Here is a 23,072-nt window from a genome sequence, read left to right as displayed (position 1 = left end):
CATCCATTTGGGATTGTAATTTGGTTGGAATTAGGAGCTAATGGAATATTGCCATCTCTGATATCAAGAAGTAATTTGGCAAAATTGCCAACTTCCTCATCCTCTGAAAGATAAACTCTCATATTTACTGTCAATGGAAATGACACAACTTTACCCCAAAGAGGAGATGCCTTCAGAGTTCCTTAAATTTCATCTGCTCTCATTCCTCTTGGCATGACCGGGAGAATTTGTCGGAAATCCCCAGAAAGAATCAGTGGAGTTCCTCCCATAGCATGACTACTTTCCTCCCATAGTCTTGGAGTGTATTATCTAATGCCTCAATACGTCTTTTGTGTGACATAGAGCACTCGTCCCAGATGAAAACTCTTGCATCTCTCAAGACATTGCCCTTTGCAGAGCCTTTCTCAATATTGCACGTTGGTGTCTCCTCATTTTGAATGTTAAGTGGTAGTTTGAATGTGGAGTGAGTTGTCCTACCACCAGGCAAGAGAGTAGATGCAATTCCTGAAGTATGCAACTGCGAGTGCAATATGCCGCTTTGCTAGGATTACCATTAAAATGAACGTTTTCCCTGTACCACCAGGTGCATCTATGAAAAATAGTCCTCCTTCATTACCATCAATAACCTCCATGATTTTCCTATATATGACTGCTTGACTATGCAAAAGCTTTCTTTAATTCTCCTGAACAAACTGTGCAAGTTCTTCTTTGTCATAATGTATCTCCTTTAACAGTTTTCTCATTAATTCACATGTTGTTCTATTAGGTATTTGAAGTCCATAATGACTCAAATCACGTCCTCCGAAATCCATAACTTTGTCTTCAATCATCATGAGGGCTTCATTGAAAATTTCATTACTACAAGTCATTTCTAAGTCATGAGATTCTCTTTGAATCCTGTACAAGATATCCTCAGATAGACTCTCTTTATGATAATTCCAGAGTTGTTGGGTTCAGTGAGGGCACACTGTGTTATGAGAATGGTAAATAAATGTCGCAGTCGTCCAGGAGAGTGACTTACAGCAGCTTCTTCTGTAGTTTGTTTCCAGTGTAGGTCATCTTACAGTAAGCCATGTAATAAACAGGCCTCCTTGAAGGTATCACAAAATCCTATCCTCGTACGTCTTCAAATACTCAAAAGACTTTGGACCATGAAGTGTGAAGTAACAGCCTCACATAGAAGACTTCACCCATATTTGGATGTATTGTGTTCACCCTTCCAAGGGCATTTTTAGACTTTTCCCCCTGGATAACCTTCTGCAGGATTGCCTTGAACTCTCCTTTTCCACTTTCTGCCACGAGCAGCCCAGGTGATATATTTTGGAACGTCATTGTAAAGGAGTGTCTGAGCAAAATTATCTTCTCCACAAAGCTGGAAAAAGCTGGAAGAGCTTCCCCTCCCCTTCGCTCCCACCTCTTGTTCATATGTGTGTTGTACCGTCCACCAAACAGTGATGACTCCATCTACATCTCGCTGTCTGACGATATGGACCAACTTCTATCTACTCATCCCAACTCTCTCTTCCTCATATGTGGTGATTTCAACTGTCATCATGCCAGTTGGCTGGGTGTGGGTACCTCTCTCACCAGCCATGGCTCCTCAGCAAAGGACTTCTGCGACTCACTGGGACTGACACAATCTGTCAATTTCCCGACCCGGATCTCAGTCAACGGAACATCTTCTCTTCTGGACTTGGTTATGACTAACTTCCCTGAAAATGTCTGCTGCTCTTCTTCTGCTCCGATCGGATCATCTGATCATGTCCTTGTTAAAGTGGACATCTCTCTGACCATCCTCAGGGAGCCTGCTCAGCGTCGACGAGTCTGGCATTTCACTCAGGCCAACTGGCACGGTCTTCAAGCAGCCATCAATCATCTGGACTGGTCTCCCATCTCTACCACCTCTGACATCAACTCATCCTGGGAATTCTTCCAAAGTAAATTGCTCTCTCTCATGCACAGATTTATCCCATCTCGTCTTCAGTTGTCATACCCTTCCTCCCGTCCATGGTACACGGAATCTTGTGGTGAGGCTGTTGCCCAGAAACAACTTGCCTTCGTCTCCTGGAAAGCAAATCCAACGGAAGGAAATCTCATTTCCTTTCACAAAGCCCGAAACAAGTGTGTGTCCACCCTCAGGAGAGCCAGGAAACAATATCTCTCCGTTCTCAAGACCGAACTCTCTTATCTGTCTCCCTCTTCCAAATCCTGGTGGCGTCTGGTCAAATCCGTTTCTGGTGTTTGTTCCCCCTCCATCCCCTCCCTTACCTCAAACGGCTACACAGCTGACTCCGCACGTGAAAAAGCTGAATGCCTCAACTCTGTGTTTGCCTCTAAATCTTGTGTCCCAAACCCATCCCTCTCTGTACCCACCATACCCAGTCGTACCCTGCTGCTCCTGGACTCCGTGTCCTTTCCTCCTGACAAGGTGGAAAAGTTTCTGTCAACCCTCGACTCTGATTCTGCAACTGGACCCGACGGCATCAGCCCACGGGTCCTAAAATCCTGCTCTGCTGCTCTATCTCACCCTCTCTCTGTTCTCTTCACCCTCTCTTTTGCTCAAGGTCAACTGCCATCTGCTTGGAAATCAGCCAACATCACCGCTTTGCACAAAAAAGGTGCAAAAACAGATCCTAGCAACTACAGACCAATCAGCCTTCTCCCAATTATCAGCAAAGTCATGGAATCCATCATTGCTTCTGATATGAAATCTTTCCTCTTCTCCAATGGCTTGATCTCTGATCATCAATTTGGTTTCAGACCAGGTCACTCTACTCTGGACATGCTGCTTCTGCTGTCTCAACAATGGATGGAGGTCCTCAATGCCAAACAGGAAATTAGAGCTGTCTCCCTCGACATATCACGTGCCTTCGACACGGTCTGGCACCCCGCTCTGCTCACCAAACTCTCCTCCTTTGGTATCCATGGAAATCTCCACGCATGGCTGGCGGACTTCCTCTCTAGTCGTCGTCAACGTGTGGCCCTGAATGGGTTTCTCTCATCTCCTCTTCCTGTTCAGGCTGGAGTTCCCCAAGGCAGTGTTCTGGGCCCCGTGCTTTTTCTGGTCTTCATCAATGATCTCTCTGACTCTCTCGAAAATCCTCTCTATCTCTTTGCTGATGACTCCACTCTCTGCCGCTCCATTCCTCTTCCCTCAGATCGGCAGTCTGCTGCCTCCTCACTCTCTGAAGACCTGGACAAAATCACAGACTGGTCAAACAAGTGGAACATGTCTTTCAATCCTGACAAATCTCACACTCTTACTATGTCTCTCCGAAAAGATCGACTGGACAACCCTCCCATCTACTTTCTCAACAATCCTCTCCAAGAAGTTCTGTCGCTCAAGATTTTGGGTCTCACTATCTGCCATGATCTTTCTTGGGAAAACCACATTTCCAAGCTGGCCTCCAAAGCCAGTCGCCGACTGGGCATCCTCCGTCGTGCGAAGTCCTTCCTCGGCACACCTGAGCTCCTCACCACATACAAGGCTTTCATCCGCAGCTCAATGGAATACTGTTCTCCCCTATGGGCCGGTGCTCCTGCCTCACACCTAGCTCGGCTTCACGCTGTTGAAACCAAAGCTTTCAGAATTATTGGAATCTCCCGCGATGAAGCTATCTCTGAGGGCCTTTCACTCACTCACCACAGGCAGGTAGGTGGTCTTTCTGTCTTCTACCGACTCCTCTCCGGCCTTGCACCCCCAGCTCTCTCTGTGCTCTGTCCCCCAAATATTCCTACAGGTCGCACAAGATCTGCCAGCAACCCTCTGATGGTTAAACTGCCGAAATCTCGGCTCTCCGCTCACCTTCACTCTTTCATTCCTCTTTTCTCCCGCCTCTGGAACAAACTACCTCACTCCCTTCAATCCCACTCCTCCCTCCAGGTCTTTAAAACAGCTGTTCACCACCATCTCTTATCTTCCCCCATCCAAAACCTTGATCTTTTCTACCCTCGCTAATTCACCCCAGATCCACCTTGTTTGAAATTCCAACTTCTTTCCTGGAAGTCCTGGCAGTGTCCATATGTTTTATACCTCTCCCACTGCCCCCTTCCCACGCCCCCCCCCCCCCCCCAAAGCCCTCGCCCTCTCTCAGATCTCTCGATGTCTCCATGTCTCTCGGTCCCTGCTCTCAAATGTTGTGTTTGTGTCCTTCCCCCTCTCTCCCCATATTGTCTACCGCTCCCTATGTTATATGTTTTATGTGTTGGTTTGTCTTTCTGTGTGATTAATGTTCGCTCTTTCACGAGCCTCGATCTTGTATACAAAAAAAAAAAAAAAAAAAAAAAAAAAAAAAAAGAGTTGTAATGGGGGCCTCTTGGGCTTTTTGTGCTGCAGTGCTGGAGTTATAATAAATCCTCTGACCATTTTCTAGATGAACTTGAAGTTTCTGAACGGTTGGATGATGCTCATGGATGTGAAAGCCAAATATTCTCCAGAGTGCTTCATTGGTGCTTACATAATCGAGCATTCTGATATGCATAGGTCTCATCATAGTGGTCTTGTCCATCTCTGCCTAATGAAAATACAGCCATATCCTGACCTTTATTTACATATTTACAGACATACTTAATCGATTTAACAGAATTGCAAAATTCTACATTGATGTGGGCATTGCACATTCTGGAGAGATATGGATTGTGTGGTATAATCAACCGATTGTCTACAACATGTTTAGCCATTAGCACATCAATGCCACCATCAGCAACTTTTCTCCTCCGGTACAAAGGATATCCATCTCTATCCGATTGGGTCGCCAAGCAAAAATCTTTAGGGTAGTTCTTGGTGCATTTTCCAGCTCTCATGCAAGGTGACTTTCTATTAAAATGTCCACATGGTCCATGAACCATTTTGGTCAATATAATTTTATGGAATAATGGATCTTCATCTTTACTGAGCAACTCCACACATATTACAGCATATAATTCATTGGGCATTATCTTCTCCTGTAGCCAAATCAATATATGGGCATGTGGCATTCCTCTCTTTTTCCATTCAAATGTTGTCATGTGGCATCTTACTTTTCCAAATACATGTTTTTTTTCTTGAGTCTGGCCTTTGATTTTCCACGAGTTCTCTTTTAATCTCTGGCCACTGAGAATTATTGCAAGTGTATAGAACCACCTTTAGAGGCCATTTTTCCCCGCAGAGCAGGGGTTGGCCTTTTTCGGGCACCATGGTCCCCTTCTGAAGCAATGTTTTACGGCCAGATGTCCTTCCTGCCGCCAACCCTGTTAGTCACCTCTTGTGACACACAGGGAATTACCAGTGAACTGGTACTCAATTTGCCGACCTCAAAAGGATGACAGGCTGAGTCAACCCCCCCGGCGTTAATTCAGCGATCGACCGGGATTCAAAACCCAGGATCCTAGGATCCCAAGCTGGCACCCCAACCGCTAAGCCAACACCAGGCTTAGAATTGCAAGTGTATGTAATGAATAAATCATGTTTTCCATAATTCCTCACATAACACATTGCATCTTGTATTTTTTCATTCATGTACCTTGGTGAGAGGGAAGAATTACTAATTTTCCTATTGTTGTTGGAACTCTGTCATTTCTAAATGCGTCACTTAGATTTTGGTAATCAGTTGCTCGTAACTGAGCTTGATGGGTCCGAACAAATAATAATTATCTTTCCGATTCAATTTTAGCCCACATATCAACTGCAAATTGGTAGAAAAGAGACGTGGATCTTCGTATTGTGTTGAATTCATGTTCTCTTTCCATTAATCTATATGAATAAAAATTCATAGCAGAAACCTTCTGTGAAGTTTGAGTTCCAGTTTGTGGATTTACCTGGAAATACTGAAAGTGGTAACCATCTTCCCCATTCCAAAACAGCAAAGGATATTGAAGTGAGTCATGGGCTCTATGTGTTTCGTTGATTCTTTTCAGTCGGCTGTCTCTTTGCTCGATGACAATATCTCTTGTGCTATGCACCTGACCAACCAATAATATCGCTACTTAATCTGTAATAGAAGTAATAGATGCCTCTTGAGGAGCATTATATCTCATTTCATGTTCACCAGCTGGGGTTTTATCAGCATGGATGATTATTTTATAGCGATCTGAAGTCATCTTTTCCATTGCAGACTTTATACTGGATACATAAGGATTATATTGGTGAAGCATATCTTATAGAGCATGAACAATGTTTGAATCAAGATTAGGTATTTGTAAGTTTGTTCGTTGTTTGGCCTCTTCTTCTTCATTACCCATGAAATAAATTTGCAGAAATTTAGCAGGTTCGTTCATCTCGTAATAGTAAAAGAGACCCAATTTTATGATGAATCTGGCCTTGAATTCTAAAAGTGGGCATATAACCATCCTCTCTGATTTGATTTGTTCCAAAATATGTCATCTGAAAACAGCTGTTGTACTTTATGTTTTTCAAGAACATTTTAGAATCTGGAGTTCTTCCCATTAGAAGAGCATTTAGTGGTTCCGGCGGCTCCCTCAAAAGTGGTAATTGAATTTACCATTTGAGCAACACATGGAAGGTGGCTCTCTTTTCCATTTTTTTTGCATGGCAATACTCACATATTTCTGATCTTCTCCCAATATCATAATAAGGGTTTGATTCGTAGTCAATGTTGGGATCATAGTTGAAAGCATTTCGGAATAATGTTGGTCTCCTACTTGCTACAGCTGTTCTCCGAACAATCCGCTGTTCTTGTTCAAATTGTTGCCTTCTTATTCTACCCTCCTCGTCTTCTCTTGCCCTTATTGCAGCTCGTCGCTGTTGTTGCTGTGTTAGCCTTCTTATTCTACCCTCTTTATCTTCTCTTACTCTTATTGCAGCTTGTCGCTGTTGTTGCTGTGTTAGCCTTTTTGTTGTTGCCTCTTCATCTTCTCTTGCCCTTACTGCAGCTTGTCGCTGTTGTTGCTGTGTTCGCCTTCTTTTTGTTGCCTCTTCATCTTCTCTTGCCCTTATTGTAGCTTGTCGCTGTTGTTGATGTTTTAGTCTTTTTGTTGTAGCCTCTTCATCTTCTCTTGCTGTTATTGCAGCTTGTCTTTCTCGCTGTTCTCTTAAGCGGGTACATCTTGTTTCCTGTGTTTCTTTGGACCTTGTATCCTCGTTTATTTTGGCACGTTTGGATTTTGTTGAAAATGAAGATTTTCTTGCTCTTCTTGGCATGCTGAAAAAGGGAAGTTATTTCCAAAAAAAATGTGCAAATTTTGCATTGCAAAGGCATAATAATGAAGATAAAGGTGTCAGAGTAATCTAAATGACTATTACATCCAAAAATCTGACAATTTTTTTTCCTTTTATATTTTGTTTCGTTCTCGTTAGAATATCCACATCGTAATGGACAATAAACAGTTTGGGGTGTTCAAAAATTAGGTAACGCTAAAATCTCACACCCCTCCCCCATCCCCTCCTCTCCCCATCCCCTCCTCTCCCCATCCCCTCCTCTCCCCACACTTCCACACACCCTGTTACACTCGGTAACGCTTCAACAGACACCCCCTAAGATGTTACATGATGCTTAAAGGCTGCCCCCCTCACATCACAGTCCCGAGGGATGGCAGCTTGACAACGATAAGTAATTCTGGTGGCAGAAATTAGCTGGGATAGCCAACCTATTTTTCCCTCTGCAGCCTCTTCTTCCTCTTATCATGGAGGTGGTGTCACTTTTTTCTTCCATCGACCAGCTTACACTTACAGTGAGATATCTCCGCAAAGCTATGGCTGATACTTGATAGAGAAAAGCTCTATCAGAACCTCATTGAAGGTTACGGAAAAGCTCACCCAGAAATGTCCAAAAAGTCCTTTAGCAAATTTTAATATGAAAAGAAAAAGGTCGTTATGTAGCCCCTTTTAGGCTCTAACACTCCATAACATTTGGACATACACCTACCCCCACCCACTCCAAACACCAACCCCACCCCCACACCAAGCATTAGATACCATTCCCGTACATAATTTTAGAATGGATAAGACATTTTTAAGAGGTCGGCAATATCGATAATATCATAAGAAATGAAATATATCTCACCTGCGATTGAATATTTCTGTAATAGTGACCAGAAGCCATTTGAAAATCGAAAAAAATAATGGTTGCCAAGGTTACCTGCGGATCCACCCACGATGTGTCACGCTCACGGAACCTATTAATTAAATGAGATATTCGAAATCTATTTTGTTGTTAGACAATTGTAACATATTCTCTAAACAACTACGTATATAGGTTTAACGAATCAACATCGCTTGTTTTAAACTATAGGATGTATAATTTGAGTGCATATTTGGAGGGTGTATATTGACTAAAGTTAGCCGAGAGGTAACCCTTTTTTTCTTCAAACTACTAGCGTGACTCGGCGCCCCGCGCGCCTCACCACACGTCGTTTCAGAGGGGTAGGCATCTTTGACCATTTCGGTGTCTTTTGGGTTTCATGGTGTTTTGGGTCTTCAGGGCCATTTGGATCTTCAGGGTCTTTTGGATCCTCTGGGCCTTTAAGGGTATTTTGGGTATTTGAGGTGTTTTGGGTCTTAAGGGTCTTCGGTGTCTTTTGGGTCTTCAGGGGCTTTTGGGTCTTAACGTTGTTTTGGTTCTTCTTGGTCTTTAAGGGTCTTTTTGGGTATTCCGGGTATTTTTGGGTCTTCGGGGTTTAAGGGTATTTTGGATCTTCGGAGTCCCACTCACTCACTCAAATACACAAAATAAGAAATAATAATAGCAACAACAAAAAAAAATAGTAATAATAATAATAAACCACACACAACCAACCACCTACCCTTACCAACATGCACCACTCATGCAAACAGGCAAAACCATTCATGCAAAACCATACCCACTCCTGCAACACACACACACACACACACACACACACACACACACACACACACACACACACACACACACACACACACACACACACACACACACACACACACACACACACACACACACACACACACACACACACACACACACACACACACACACACACACACACACACACACACCTGACATGAAACTCGCCAACCCTTCTCCCGGCACTCTGCCTCCAGCTCACTGTACATTCCTCTCTTCTTCTTGTGCACCTCCTCCATGTTCTCTTCCCAAGGTACAGACAATTCCCCGAAGATGACCTGTCTTGTTGCACCTGACCAAATGACAATGTCAGGCCGCAACCTTGTCACACAGATCTCCTCTGGGAATACCAATTGTGGCTTTTGGTCAGCCACCACCTGCCAATCACAAGCATCTGACAGCCCTCTTGCTTTCCACCTCCTCCTCTTTCCACCTCTTACCACTTGGCCCTCTTTGACAAACCACACCTCTCCCCCATCAGTCTCCTTCTCCACTCTTCTCTTCTCTCTCTCGACCTCAGCACCTCGTTGCACCATCTGCACCACCACCTGATCATGTTGCCACCTGTATTGTCCTGCTGCCAATGCTACTGAACATGCACTCAGTGCATGCTGCACCGTTCCCACACCTCCACACAAATAACATCTCTCCGCCTGCAACAACCCCCACAATCTCAAGTTTACTGGTGACGGAAACACATCATATGTTGCCCGCAACAGGAAATTCAACAATATTGGCTCCGTCCTCCAAATCTCTTGCCACTTCAACATCCTCACCCGTACACCTTCCCACTTAGGCCAAGCACCTTGCTGTGCCTGACCGACTGCTTTCACATATCTCCCCTCTTCTTTTCTTCTCACCTCCCTCTCAACCATCTTCCTCCTCTCTTCCACACATGCCTTTCCCCATCGCTCATGCTTCATCCACCCCAAGCCATGCTTCCCGTGCTGTACCATTCCCATGACCTCCTCCTGTTGCAACCGCACCTCCATCTCGTCCACCTCTGCTCTTGCATTCCACTTCCGACTTCCCTTCTTCTCTGGGAGAGCATTCTTTACCACTGCATCACTTGAATCCCGCAACATCATGAACTCCCGCACCCTCACCACCTTAAACTCCTCGGTTAATGATTTCAAGGGAAACTGGAGTTTTCCACCCTGACCATGAAAGGCAATGTTCGTCAAACAGCGTGACACTCCCAACCACCTCCTCACAAACCCGCTCACCACAACCTCCATCCTCTCTACATGCCCAATCGCAATATCACACATCATCAATGGCCACAATACTCGTGGCATCAATCCAAACTTCAAACACCATACCTTCAACTTACATGGCAAACCACATCCATCAGTCCTCTTCAAACCTCTCAAAAGCTTGTTTCTGACCTCCTCCACTCTTCCCACATCATTGAACTCCACTGTATACCATCTTCCCAAACTCTTCACAGGGGCCTCTACCAATGATGGAACCACCTCCCCTCCCAGCTCAAACCTGTGCATGTTATCCACCACTCCTCGTCTCACTACCACACTCCTCGACTTTCTTGGTTTAAATCCCATTCTATAATCTATAATCATATATATATATATATATATATATATATATATATATATATATATATATATATATATATATATATATATATATATATATATATTGTGAGAAACCACCGGTGAAACCACCTGTTCTCACCCAGATTTGGTGCCCCGCCCACCGCGTGACGTGGCCTCCTTGGAGCCTCACGCGATCGGGAGGCGATTCGGCACGTGATTGGTGGAGAGTCGAGAGAGCGCGGTCGCCATCTTATGCAACGGACGCGACTCTCGAAGGCTCCGAGTGGGAAATAGATAAAGGGATTTCCCTTAATCTTCACGACAGCCGCGTTGGGCTGATCGTTTACCGTTCTGTATTTTACGAGTGAGTAACTCCGGAAGAGAACGAGTGATTCCCGGATCTCGTGGATTGGAACCGTGAGTCAGATATTGCCTGCGTCGTGTTGGAGCTGCTGGCCGACCGTTCCTGCAGGCCGTGTGCGGTGTATTCCACTCTGTTACCCTCCGAGTCCCGGAGATCGTCGATTGGAACCGCGAGTGATCTTGCCTGCGTCCTGTTGGGAGCTTCTGGGGCCGACAGTTCCTGCAGGCTTTGTGCAGTGTATTCCATCCTGTTACCATTTATGGTTTTTGTGATCGAGCCAATAAAGCATCGTGCCTTACCCCTAGAAGGCCGATTAAAACACAATTGTGTTTATTGAGTTCTCTCTGTCCACTCCGTGGACTACTTGAAGCCCGGACATTAACGTCCGTATTCCGTGCTGGGAACCATTTCACAGCCGGGATCGCGACAAATGGGGGCTCGTCCGGGATCTTTCAAGTGAGAGACATTCGAATTGAGACGGGAATTCGGCATCTGCATCTTCTCTGCATCTTCTCACCAGCGGACGCCGTCTTGGAGGAACTTTCTCGCCGTAGGACGCTGTCTTGGGTGGTGCTTCACTGCAGAATAAGTGAGCCTCGGATCCCTCCAAACAACCGACAAAAAAAAAAAAACGTGAGTATTTGTACGTGGTATTTTTCTCATTGGCAATTTGATGTGCGGGTGATATTGTGTAGTTCGTGTCGTATTTCCCCAACAGAGCGTTGTGTTTGAGCGTTGTGTTTTGTGCCTTGTCTTATGATAACTCGTAGCCAAGCTATGTCGACCAGAGAAGTGAGAGTTCAACCTGATCATGTTGACAGTCACGTGGGTGGCGATGTGAGCGACGCAAGCAGCCTTGACCCGGTCACTCAACCCGAGATGTTAGGAAGCGATTCCATCATGACTAAATGCATGCGTTCGCCCTTCTGGACCGGGCTGACTCCGGTTCAACAACTTGACATGTATAAGAGGGAGAGCGTGCAGCAGCAGAGAGAGCGCATGCGGCAGCAGAGACAGCAGCAGAGAGAGAGCGTGAGAGAGAGAGAGAGAGCGTGCTGCGGCAGCAGAGAGAGAGCATGCGGCAGCAGAGAGAGAGCGTGAGAGAGAGAGAGAGCGTGCGGCAGCAGCAGAGGCAGCAGCAGAAGCTGAACACGTCAGAGAGCATGAGTTGCGAATGTTGACTGAACGACCGCGGGCAGAGGGGTCTGCTGCAAGAGTCCCGGAAACTGTTCATGTTCGTTTGCCGGACTGGACGGGAGACACGAAGCCAGAAGCGTATCTGGAGATGGCGGAGAAGTTGTTGGCTGCCGGTGGCATTGATGAGAGCTTGTGGGTCGGCCATCTTGTGAGCCATCTATCTGAGAAGGCGAGGGAGGTATATGCGAGGATGGCAACCGAGGACGCAAACAAATACAGGGCATTGAAGGCCGAGATTTTGAACGCCTATGCGGTGTCCGCGTGTATTTATAGGAGAAATTTTTTCAGCTGGACTCGTCAGTCCAGTCAAACCTATGAGGAACATTCGCGGGCCTTGTTGGAACAGCTGCAGAGATGGTTCAAGGGGAGCAAGGTGGAGTTACCTCAAGCGGTTGCGGAACTCCTGGTGCGTTACCGTATTGATCAACAGCTTCCGCCTGACTTAGCATTGTTTCTTGTCGACAAAGACACTGTTTCCTTGGCAGACTGCGTCAACCTTATTGATAAACATGTTTTGGCGTGCAAAATGCTGCAAGTCACGCAGTCGCGTCGTAAGACGGAGGAGTCTGCGATCAAGACCGCCCCCCGTCTGCCCGGCGGCTGGATCGAGGGGAGGGGTTCTCCGATGCCCTCCACTGGTGGCGGTCGCGAGCCGCAGACCAGGGCAGGGCCCTGGTGCGATTTCTGCAAACGCGTGGGGCACGGTGAAAACCGCTGCTTCTCTAATCCCGCTAGTCCGGCCTACCGAGGCAACCCTCCTGTTAAGTCGGAGGGAGATCAGTGGAGCTCATCCGCAGGGCCCTCGCACACGACGGTGGCATCGGTGACCGAGGTCACTGCCACCGAGGCTAATTCCATTCATCCACTGTACCAGGATTATTCAGGGACAGCCTTAGTGGGTGGCCCTGATTCGATGCTGAAGTTTGAGGCCCAATACCTTCGGGATACTGGGGCGACACGGTGTGTTCTCCGGGCGGGGGTAGTTCCGGCCTCTCAGATGCGTTATACCGGCGAGTATACCCTCCTTCGGGGCATTGACCGGGTTCTTGGCCGGTATCCCCTTGCCCTCCTCGAGGTCCGGAGTGACATTTTTAAGGGTCCAGTGACCTGTGTGGTGGTACCCTACTACCCGATACCCGGGGTCTCCTTGCTGATTGGCAATGATGCCATGGCCAGGGAGGAGTCATTGACTCTGACCTGTGGGGGGGTCACTAGATCCCAGAGTAAACAGGCGGAGAGAGTGGCGGAGTCAGACATATCTTCACTCTGGCCCGAGGAGCCTAGCGCCTCGACTCCCGTTCCCGACGGTGACGTTGCGTCAGCTGAAGTCCACCCGAGCCTCCCGTCAAGCCACCCTCAGGTGCCGTGCTCCTCAGGGACCGCTCCCGCCATGTCGCGATTCAGCAGGAACGCTAATGCTAAGGTATATGTGGGAAACCTGGGCAATGGAGCAGCGAAAGCCGAGCTAGGGAGGGTCTTCGAACATTACGGACCACTCCGCAACGTATGGGTTGCTCGAAACCCACCTGGATTTGCAGTTGTTGAGTTTGAAGAGCCACGAGATGCTGAAGATTCGGTCAGAGCCCTTGATGGAAGGTTAATTTGCGGATCGCGTGTGTGCGTCGAGATGTCGAATGGCATGTCGCGGCGGCCTCGTTTCAGACGCCCTTTGGTCCGCAGGCCTTTCGACCCGAACGATCGATGTTACCAGTGCGGTGAAAGGGGTCATTACGCATATGACTGTTGTTCTCGACACCGGAGGAGTACCCGCCGCTCTAGGTCTCGGCCCGTTTCCTTCCTGTCAACGCTTCCCCCAACTTGAGTTTGGCCCCCTTGCCTCTCTATTGTGCTTTGTGTGAAGTGTAACTCTTGTAGGGTAGATATTAATGTGGTGTATGGTGTTAAAATTTGTGTGTGAAAAAAAAAAAAACCAAACTGGTTCATTGTTAACCTGTTAATGCCTGTTAATTGCCTGTGCGTTAATAATTGCGTTATTGTTGCGCTATTGCGTTGCGTTGTATTGTTGCGTTGTTGCATTATTGTTGTTAATAAGTGTTAATAATTGTTAATTGCGTTAATTGCCTGTTAGCGATTACCGCCATCATCTTGCCATGTGATTTGCACCTACTACAAATACTGGTTTTAAAAACGCCGTCTATTCGACGGGGTTTTTACTTAGGGGGGGAGGACTGTGAGAAACCACCGGTGAAACCACCTGTTCTCACCCAGATTTGGTGCCCCGCCCACCGCGTGACGTGGCCTCCTTGGAGCCTCACGCGATCGGGAGGCGATTCGGCACGTGATTGGTGGAGAGTCGAGAGAGCGCGGTCGCCATCTTATGCAACGGACGCGACTCTCGAAGGCTCCGAGTGGGAAATAGATAAAGGGATTTCCCTTAATCTTCACGACAGCCGCGTTGGGCTGATCGTTTACCGTTCTGTATTTTACGAGTGAGTAACTCCGGAAGAGAACGAGTGATTCCCGGATCTCGTGGATTGGAACCGTGAGTCAGATATTGCCTGCGTCGTGTTGGAGCTGCTGGCCGACCGTTCCTGCAGGCCGTGTGCGGTGTATTCCACTCTGTTACCCTCCGAGTCCCGGAGATCGTCGATTGGAACCGCGAGTGATCTTGCCTGCGTCCTGTTGGGAGCTTCTGGGGCCGACAGTTCCTGCAGGCTTTGTGCAGTGTATTCCATCCTGTTACCATTTATGGTTTTTGTGATCGAGCCAATAAAGCATCGTGCCTTACCCCTAGGCCTAGAAGGCCGATTAAAACACAATTGTGTTTATTGAGTTCTCTCTGTCCACTCCGTGGACTACTTGAAGCCCGGACATTAACGTCCGTATTCCGTGCTGGGAACCATTTCACAGCCGGGATCGCGACAATATATACACACACACACACACACACACACACACACACACACACACACACACACACACACACACACACACACACACACACACACACACACACACACACACACACACACACACACACACACACACACACACACACACACACACACACACACACACACACACACACACACACACACACACACACACACACACACACACACAGCATCGAATCACCAGTTGTTGAAAACCTCTCACAGACTTCACAATCACTTTTATATTTATCAACATAATTTCCCCATTCTGTGATATCAGTCCTGATTACAACGAACAATATCAATTAATAGCCAGCGAAACCGGTGTTGTCAATAAACGTGTACGTATTATGTCGAAAACCAGATTATGCCTTGGCTTGAGAATTCCGAAGCTCAATGGAAGCCGCCATCTTGCGGATGCGGAAGTATGCATAACAAATTGAAAAACGTTCAACAGGAGTTTCTTTCACCCGTCTTTGTTTGATTCACAATCTTATGCACCTCCAATTTATTATTAAAATACTTTAAGACCAACCTCGGCCCGCACGGGCCTGGTTATCTTCAACGAAAAGCATCACCAAACACCGGAACCAATGAGGTTCGAGCATTTGAAAAAATATTTCTAAAACCAAATCACGCAATGGAGGCCGCCATCGACCGGATGCGGAAGTTTGCATAAAACAATTGCGAAAAAGTTCAATAGGAGTTTGTTTCACCCGTCTTTGTTTGATTCACAATCTAATGCACCTTTAATTTGTAATTAAAATACGTTAAGACCAACCTCGTTATCTTAAACGAAAATCGTCACCAAACACCGGAACCAATGATATTCGAGCATTTGAAAAATATTTTTTTAAAGCTTATCACGCGTTTCGGAGGGTGAAAACGGCGTCAAATATTCTAAAATTGACGAAGAATTATTTTTTAGAAATCTCGCGGCCGTCGGGGATAGTTTTTCACGGCCAGAAATATCCGAAGTTGAGACGGAATTCACCGAATTAATCAAGAAGTAAATTTTAATCTCATCCAGAATGCAAATGGTACCGACTACACCTACTACACCTACCTACTACCAAACCTACTGATGCCACAGTGATGGGTAAAATAGTGGCAAGAGGCTTTGGCTTCGCCGGCTCATTTAGGCTTTGCCGTCGGGTACTAGGAGCCGGCGAAGCCGGTGTTGTGAATGAACGCGTACGTATTATGTTGAAAAGCCAGATTTTGCTGGATCCGTTGAGAATTTCGAAGCTTTGATGCACCAAATCGCTCCATGGAGGCCGCCATCTTGCGGATGTGGAAGTTGCATAAAAAAGTGAGAAAAAGTTCAATAGGAGTTTGTTTCACCCGTCTTTTTTTGCTTCACCATCTTATGCACCTCTAATGTGTAATTAAAATACTTTTAGACCAACCTCGTTCGCCGGGCCCTGGTCATCTTCAACGAAAATCGTCACCAAACACCGGAACCAATGAGATTCGAGCATTTGAAAAAATATTTCAAAAAAGCTTATTACCGGTACCGCGTTTCGGAGGCTGAAAACGGCGTCAAATATTCTAAAATTGACGAAGAATTATTTTTGAGAAATCTTGCGGCCGTAGGGAATAGTTTTTCACGGCCGGAAATATCCGAAGTTGAGACGGAATTCACCGAATTAATCAAGAAGTAAATTTTATAAATATTAATCTCATCCAGAATGCAAATGGTGTCATTTTGAACTAGGTACGGTACCTACTACACCAACCTACTACCAACTACCTAACCTACTGATGCCATAGTGATGGGTAAAATAGTGGCAAGAGGCTTTGGCTTCGTCGGCTCATTGTGGCTTTGCAGTCGAGTACTAGTATCTCACTTATCTCCTCTGCTACCCTCAACCTCACCGAGGCACACTCATCACTCATCTGGACCTGAATATTGGTATTGTGGCGGGCACGAAAGCTCACTGGCGTGAGGGCATCATTCCGCGCACCAAGTGGGCGGCGGCAACGCCCGAGGGGTAGGCGTGGCCTCGGGATATACACCGGGCGCACAGCCCGGAGCGCTCCAGTGCTACAGTGGAGCTCTTGAAATAAAGACCCTTTTGAACTTACCGCGTTGTCCGCTTCCTCCTTGCTATACAAGTAGCGCACGTAGCACTTCATTGGTGACCCTCCGACATTCTGGTCAGCCGTCGCTGACCACCCGAACCCGCCACAGCAATGGCAACCAACGCAGTCCAAATCAAACTCCCCGAGTTCTGGGAGGCTCAAGCCAAAGTTTGGTTCCTGCAGGCAGAAGCCCAGTTCCGACTTCGAGGCATCACGGTGGACGAGACCATGTACTGCCACGTGGTCGCCTCCCTCGGGCCCGGCACGGCCGCTCGCGTCGTGTCGGTCCTGAGGAACCCACCGGCCGACGGCAGGTACGAGGCGATCAAGCGTCTCCTCCTCGCCACGTTCGGCCTAACGGTGGACGCAAGGGCCGACCGCCTCCTGGACCTCCCCGAGCTCGGTGACACGTGACCGTCGGTCCGCATGGACCATATGCTGTCGTTGATGGGCGACGAAACCCCGAACGCTCTATTCCGGGCGTTCTTTCGACACCAGCTGCCGGCACGGGTCCGCCTCGCGTTGGCCGGTTCTGTGACGACGGAACCCCGAGCTCTCGCTGCCGAGGCCGACAGGTTCTTCGCGGCTTTTTACACGCAGGCGAGTTTTGGCGCGGCCGTCGTGCATCCCGAGGCTGACCCTGATGCTCATGAACAACACCTCGTGGATCTCGAGGCTGATGCACGCCGCGTGGCCGCCGCCACGCCACGCCCACCACCACCGCGAAAACCGCGGCCTCCGCCTTCGCCGCAAACCTGGTGCCATTTCCACGCCAGGTTTGGTCACAAGGCGAGGAATTGTTGCCCGCCGTGCTCCTTCGGCAAGTCGGGAAACTACAAAGCTGGCGCTCGGTAGCGGCCCTGAGCGTCGGCCATTCCGGCAGCCTTCTTTTTATAACGGACACCTTGTCCGGCCGCCGTTTCCTATGCGACACGGGGGCACAGGTGAGCGTTATCCCTGCCTCTACGTCCGACAAGCGAACCGTGGGCCGGGGCCCCGCGTTGCTTGCCGCGAATGGAACACCCATAAGCACATTCGGGAAGCGCTGCCTCTCCCTGCGGTTCGGAAGGCAACGCTTCACGTGGACGTTCGTAACCGCTAGTGTCCCCATGGCACTGCTCAGTGCGGACTTCCTCTGTGCAAATGGGTTGTTGGTAGATGTGAAGAACAGACGCCTTGTCCAGGCTGAAACGTTCAGCTCGCTTGCTTGCGCGCTGAGCAGCTCGTTGAGCGGCTCACTGAGCGGCTCACCGAGCGGCTCGCCAAGCAAATTGCTGAGCGGTTCGGTCCCGGCGGTTAGTTTGTACGCTTCCGGCAGCGGACGACTTCACCCGCCTCCTCGCCAGCTTCCCGGCCCTTACGCGGCCCACCTTCTCGGCGGGGGCCGTCAAGCACGGGGTGGAACACCACATCCACACCGCCGGGCCACCGGTGTACACCCGGGCACGCCGCCTCGAGCTGACGAAGCTCGCGGTAGCTAAAGCAGAGTTCGCTACGCTGGAGCGGCTCGGCATCGTGCGGCGCTCCGAGAGTGCTTTGGCGTCGCCGCTCCACATCGTGCCAACGCCCGGCGGGGGATGGCGACCGTGCGGGGACTACCGGCGCCTCAACGACGCCACCACCCCCGACCGCTACCCCGTCCCCCACATCCAGGACTTCTCCGCCCGGTTGGCGGGCATGTCCTTCTTTTCGAAGGTGGATCTCATACGCGGCTACCATCAGGTCCCCGTCAGGCCGGAGGACATCCTGAAGACGGCGGTCATCACACCATTCGGACTTTTCGAATTTCTTCGGATGCCCTTCGGTTTGAAGAATGCGGCTCAGGCATTCCAGCGACTAATGGACAGCATCTTGCGTGACTTGGATTTCGTCTACGTCTACCTGGACGACATCCTCGTCGCCAGCGCGTCCCGCGAAGAGCACCTCCACCATCCCCGCACCCTCTTCGAACGTCTGGGCCAGCATGGCCTCATCGTGAACCCCGCCAAGTGCCGGTTCGGCATCGCCGACATCGACATTTTGGGGCACCGCGTCACCAGGCACGGGGCCGTCCCGCTACCGGCCAAGGTGGAGGCGGTGAAGGGGTTTCCGCGCCCGCGCACGATCAAGGGGCTCCAGGAGTTCCTGGGCATGGTAAACTTTTACCATCGGTTCCTGCCCCGCATCGCCCAGCTCCTGCGCCCCTTGCACGAGGCCCTCCGAGGGAAGCCGGGCAAAGGTGACGTTACCTGGACCGAGCAGATGGACGCGGCGTTCGCGGGCGCGAAGCTCGCCTTGGCTAACGCCACCATGCTCGCGCACCCGGTGCCCGATGCACCGATCGCCCTCACCACCGACGCCTCGGACTACGCGGTGGGCGCGGTGCACGAGCAATGGGTGCGTGGTGCCTGGCAACTGCTGGCGTTCTTCAGCCGGCAGCTTCGCCCGCCCGAACGCCGTTATAGCACCTTCGACCGCGAGTTGCTCGGGCTTCACGTGGCGGTCAGGCACTTCCGCCATCTGCTCGAGGGCCGTGCGTTCACGGCCTTCGTCGACCACAAGCCACTGGTCTTCGCGATGGGCAAGGTCGCCGAGCCGTGGTCGGCCCGGCAGCAGCGTCACCTCTCGGCCGTGTCCGAATATACAACGGACATCCGGCACGTCGCGGGGAAGGACAACCCGGTGGCGGATTGCCTTTCCCGGTCCGTCGCCCACGAAGTCCACCTTGGCATCAACTATGCCCGAATGGCGGCGGACCAGGCCGCCGACCCCGGCGTCCAGGCCTTGCGGACCGCCGTCATGGGCCTCTGCGTCACCGAGGTGCCGTTCGACGGCGCGGGCACGGCCCTCTTGTGCGACGTCTCCCTCGGGCGGCCTCGCCCCATCGTGCCCGCGGGCCAGGTTTTTGACACCATCCACGGCCTGTCCCACCCGGGCACGAAGGCCTCCCAGAGGTTGGTCGCCGACAAGTTTGTCTGGCATGGCCTCCGGAAGGCCGTCCGCGGCTGGACCAGGACGTGCCTCGCGTGCCAGCGCGCGAAGGTGCACCGACACACCCAGGCCCCATTGGCCCCGTTTACATTGCCGGAACGTAGGTTCGACGACGTGCACGTGGACCTGGTGGGACCTCTGCCCCCCTCGCGGGGTTTCACCCATGTCCTGACAATGGTGGACCGCACCACCCGGTGGCCGGAGGCCGTGCCTTTGGCGGCGACGACGGCGGCGGACGTCGCGCAGGCGTTCATCGCCACCTGGGTCGCCCGGTTCGGCGCCCCCTCGGACATCTCGTCCGACCGCGGCCCCCAGTTCACCTCGGAGCTCTGGGGTGCGGTCGCGCGGGGGCTCGGGGTCCAGCTGCACCGAACCACATCCTACCACCCCCAGGCCAACGGCCTGTGCGAGCGGTTCCACCGCTCGTTGAAGGCCGCGCTGCGGGCCACCCTCCGCGACGGCGGCTGGGTCGACAGGCTCCACTGGGTCCTGCTGGGCCTCCGGACGGCGCCCAAGGATGACCTGCGCGCATCCGCGGCGGGGTTGGTCTTCGGACAACCGCTGCAGGTGCCGGGCGAGTTCCTCCCCGACCCCACGGCACAATGGTCCACGGCGTAGGAGCGCTCCGCGCTGCAGGAGACCGCCCGGAGGTTTGCCCCGGTGCCGACGGCGCACCACGGGCACCCACCTACACACGTCGCCCCGGAGCTTCGCACCGCGGAGTACGTCTTCGTCCGGCACGACGCCCACCGGACACCACTGCGGCCCCCGTACGACAGGCCTTTCCGCGTGCTGGAGACCGGGGTGAAACATTTCACCTTGGACATCGGCGGTACTCCCGACCGCGTCTCAGTGGATCGCCTCAAGCCGGCCCACCTCGATGTGGACCACCCACCGCCGGTGGCTCGGCCCCCGCATCGAGGCCGCCCCCCTGCCGGTGGACCCCTAGTACCGCCCAGCCCCGCTGGCACGCCGCCCCCCGGTCCGGCACCCATCCCGGGTACAGCTGGAGGCATCCCAGCCGGCATCCCTGCATCCCGGACGCCGCCAGTCGCCAGAGGGCACTTTGGCCGGGTCATCCGTTTGCCCCGCAAACTGGCCCTCCAGGTGCGTGGGAATTCTGGGGGGGCGCGTGTGGCAGGCACAAAAGCTCACTGGCGTGAGGGCATCATTCCGCGCACCAAGTGGGCGGCGGCCACGCCCGAGGGGTAGGCGTGGCCTCGGCGTATACACCGGGCGCGCAGCCCGGAGCGCTCCAGTGCTACAGTGGAGCTCTTGAAATAAACTCTTTTGAACTTACCGCGTTGTCCGCTTCCTCCTTGCTATGCAAGTAGCGCGCGTAGCACCGCGCTTCAGTATCCCATAAACTTTCCAAACTGTCTGTCAGTGTCTATTTACTTCATCATTTCGTTTTGGTTTTTTCCAGTTTACATATTCCACACATCTTTACCTCATCTCATCTCATCTCATCTCATGTCATGTTGTCTCATCTCATCTCATCTCCCTTGGTTTACCTCAGATTACCCGTTTTATAGTTACTCCTCTTCAAAAGATCAATGATCAAATTGTACTTTAAAGGGTTTCATTGATGACGTCATCACGTAACAGCGTCTCCCATTTCCCAAACCCTGAACCTTCGTTCCAAAGACTAGAGAATGCAAATATATTTAACAAACATGTCATCATCTGTACCAACCGAGCTTTAGTCGTACTCGGGTTTATGTTTAGAACTCGAAATCTCCACAACTCTTACCTCACAGCTCGGTTTTGGAAAATGTTTCTTTCACTGCGCGCGTCCCGCTGCCGCTAGCCGCAAACCGGAACCACGAACGACTCTTCTTCTTTTTCCCTGAACTATTGATATTATTAATCTCTAACGTTATCTCACCTCCACTAGCGTTTATTTCCAGAACATTGTTTCCAGCTTAAAAGACGTTCTGTACAAAAATATCCATCGCTGAAAAAACGAGGAAAAAGAAGATTCGACACGCCAAGCTGGTCTATACACCCTTATTGGTATTTTCAGAGTTCAACGCCGAAGAAAGGTTGTTGTTGTTGTTTGTTGTTAATTATGTTGTGTGTGCACGGTTAGCAGACGACAAGATACCTTTCTCTTTGCTTTCTCCTTTTTTATTTTTTTTACCTCATGTTATGTAATATATTAATTCCTCAAGTGACCAATGGAAAATTACCGATTATTCTGATTAAAAAGAATACGTAACTTTATTTGGATAAAATAGCAAATTACTGCCATCATGGCATCATTGAAAAAAGAAGAAGATTCAAGAAAGGTTTCACGGCCGCATGCCCTTCTGATGCCAACCACTTTCAGGATGGGCCTTTAATCCGTGGGCCTTTATGCCCCCCCTCGCCCCCATCCTCCCAAAATTGCATTAATTTCCAAATTGCGGAATTACATTGTATTAAATCAGACCTTTTCCACCTTTGTTTACACATCGTAACGCACAACTTCGTAACCCACTGGTGAAGAAAAATAACCCACAAGTGAAGAAAAATAGAGTGAATAAGCACACAAAGTCATGAAGGATAAAACTTGCACATTAATTAGTACCGGTATAGGCTCCGGGCCAGGTATGGTCCATCTGCACCCCCCCCCCCCCCCCCCCCCCCCACAACTCTCCGACCCTGGGTTTTTCTGAACCATTGGGGTGTCCTGGGGTGGAAATCAACTGGTAACAGTAAATAAACTTGGACTCACTACCCATTTGGTACCTATATTGGATGGTACCCTCAAAACAGCATCTATCTATAATTCCAGCAATCTCTGTGTGTGTGTATGTTTGTTTGTGACCGCTGTTTCTCGACAACCACGGGTCCGATATACTTTAAACTTGCCAGGTATATTGCTGGGGACCCGAGGATGTGCCTTTTCAAGGTTTCATATTAATCGGACAAGTACTTACCGAGCTATGTCCAAAAAACGATTCAACCAATCAGAGAGCAGCGAGCTATCGCGTGTGCCGAACGTGGCGAACACACTCTGCCTCGGATGGCACATTTGAGAGCGTATTCATTTATTTCACGTTGGCAAACTATGTTGCCGCTATGTTGGCGTTAAACTATGTTTTAAAACTAATTAAAACCATTTCATGTAAATAGAGGGGGGGATTGTCACTGTACTCGCAAGCCGTTCGCCGTTCGCTTTGGCGTTGCGAATGGACCAAAA

General features: G+C 49.9%; 2 protein-coding genes across 4 annotated transcripts in view; both read right to left on the bottom strand.

Annotated features, from left to right (window-relative positions):
* LOC137413618 (uncharacterized) overlaps positions 1-21,658 on the bottom strand; it is a 217,936-nt gene extending 196,278 nt beyond the window's left edge. The window contains exon 1 of one of the 2 annotated variants that reach the window (XM_078778413.1): positions 21,639-21,658. Coding sequence is in view for 1 of the 2 variants with exons in the window: in XM_078778409.1 (XP_078634535.1) it covers positions 6,541-7,138 (598 nt within the window). In the remaining variant the exon portion in view is untranslated. Of the gene's footprint in view, positions 1-6,540; positions 7,307-21,638 lie in introns of those variants that run through there. The other variant, XM_078778409.1, reaches the window with a different exon arrangement.
* The window catches only part of LOC137413621 (uncharacterized), a 178,634-nt gene extending 156,893 nt beyond the window's left edge, over positions 1-21,741 (bottom strand). For both annotated transcript variants that reach the window (XM_078778432.1, XM_078778435.1), the window contains exon 1: positions 21,513-21,741. The gene's annotated coding sequence lies outside the window, so the exon portion shown is untranslated. The remainder of the gene's footprint in view (positions 1-21,512) is intronic.
* Between the last annotated feature and the right edge of the window lie 1,331 nt (positions 21,742-23,072).

Source organism: Myxine glutinosa, chromosome 5, assembly GCF_964187855.1.
Source record: "Myxine glutinosa chromosome 5, kmMyxGlut1.1, whole genome shotgun sequence".
NCBI classification, from domain to species: Eukaryota; Metazoa; Chordata; class Myxini; order Myxiniformes; family Myxinidae; genus Myxine; species Myxine glutinosa.
Note: the sequence above shows the minus strand (reverse complement) of the source record. Positions and strands in the feature narration are given on the sequence as shown.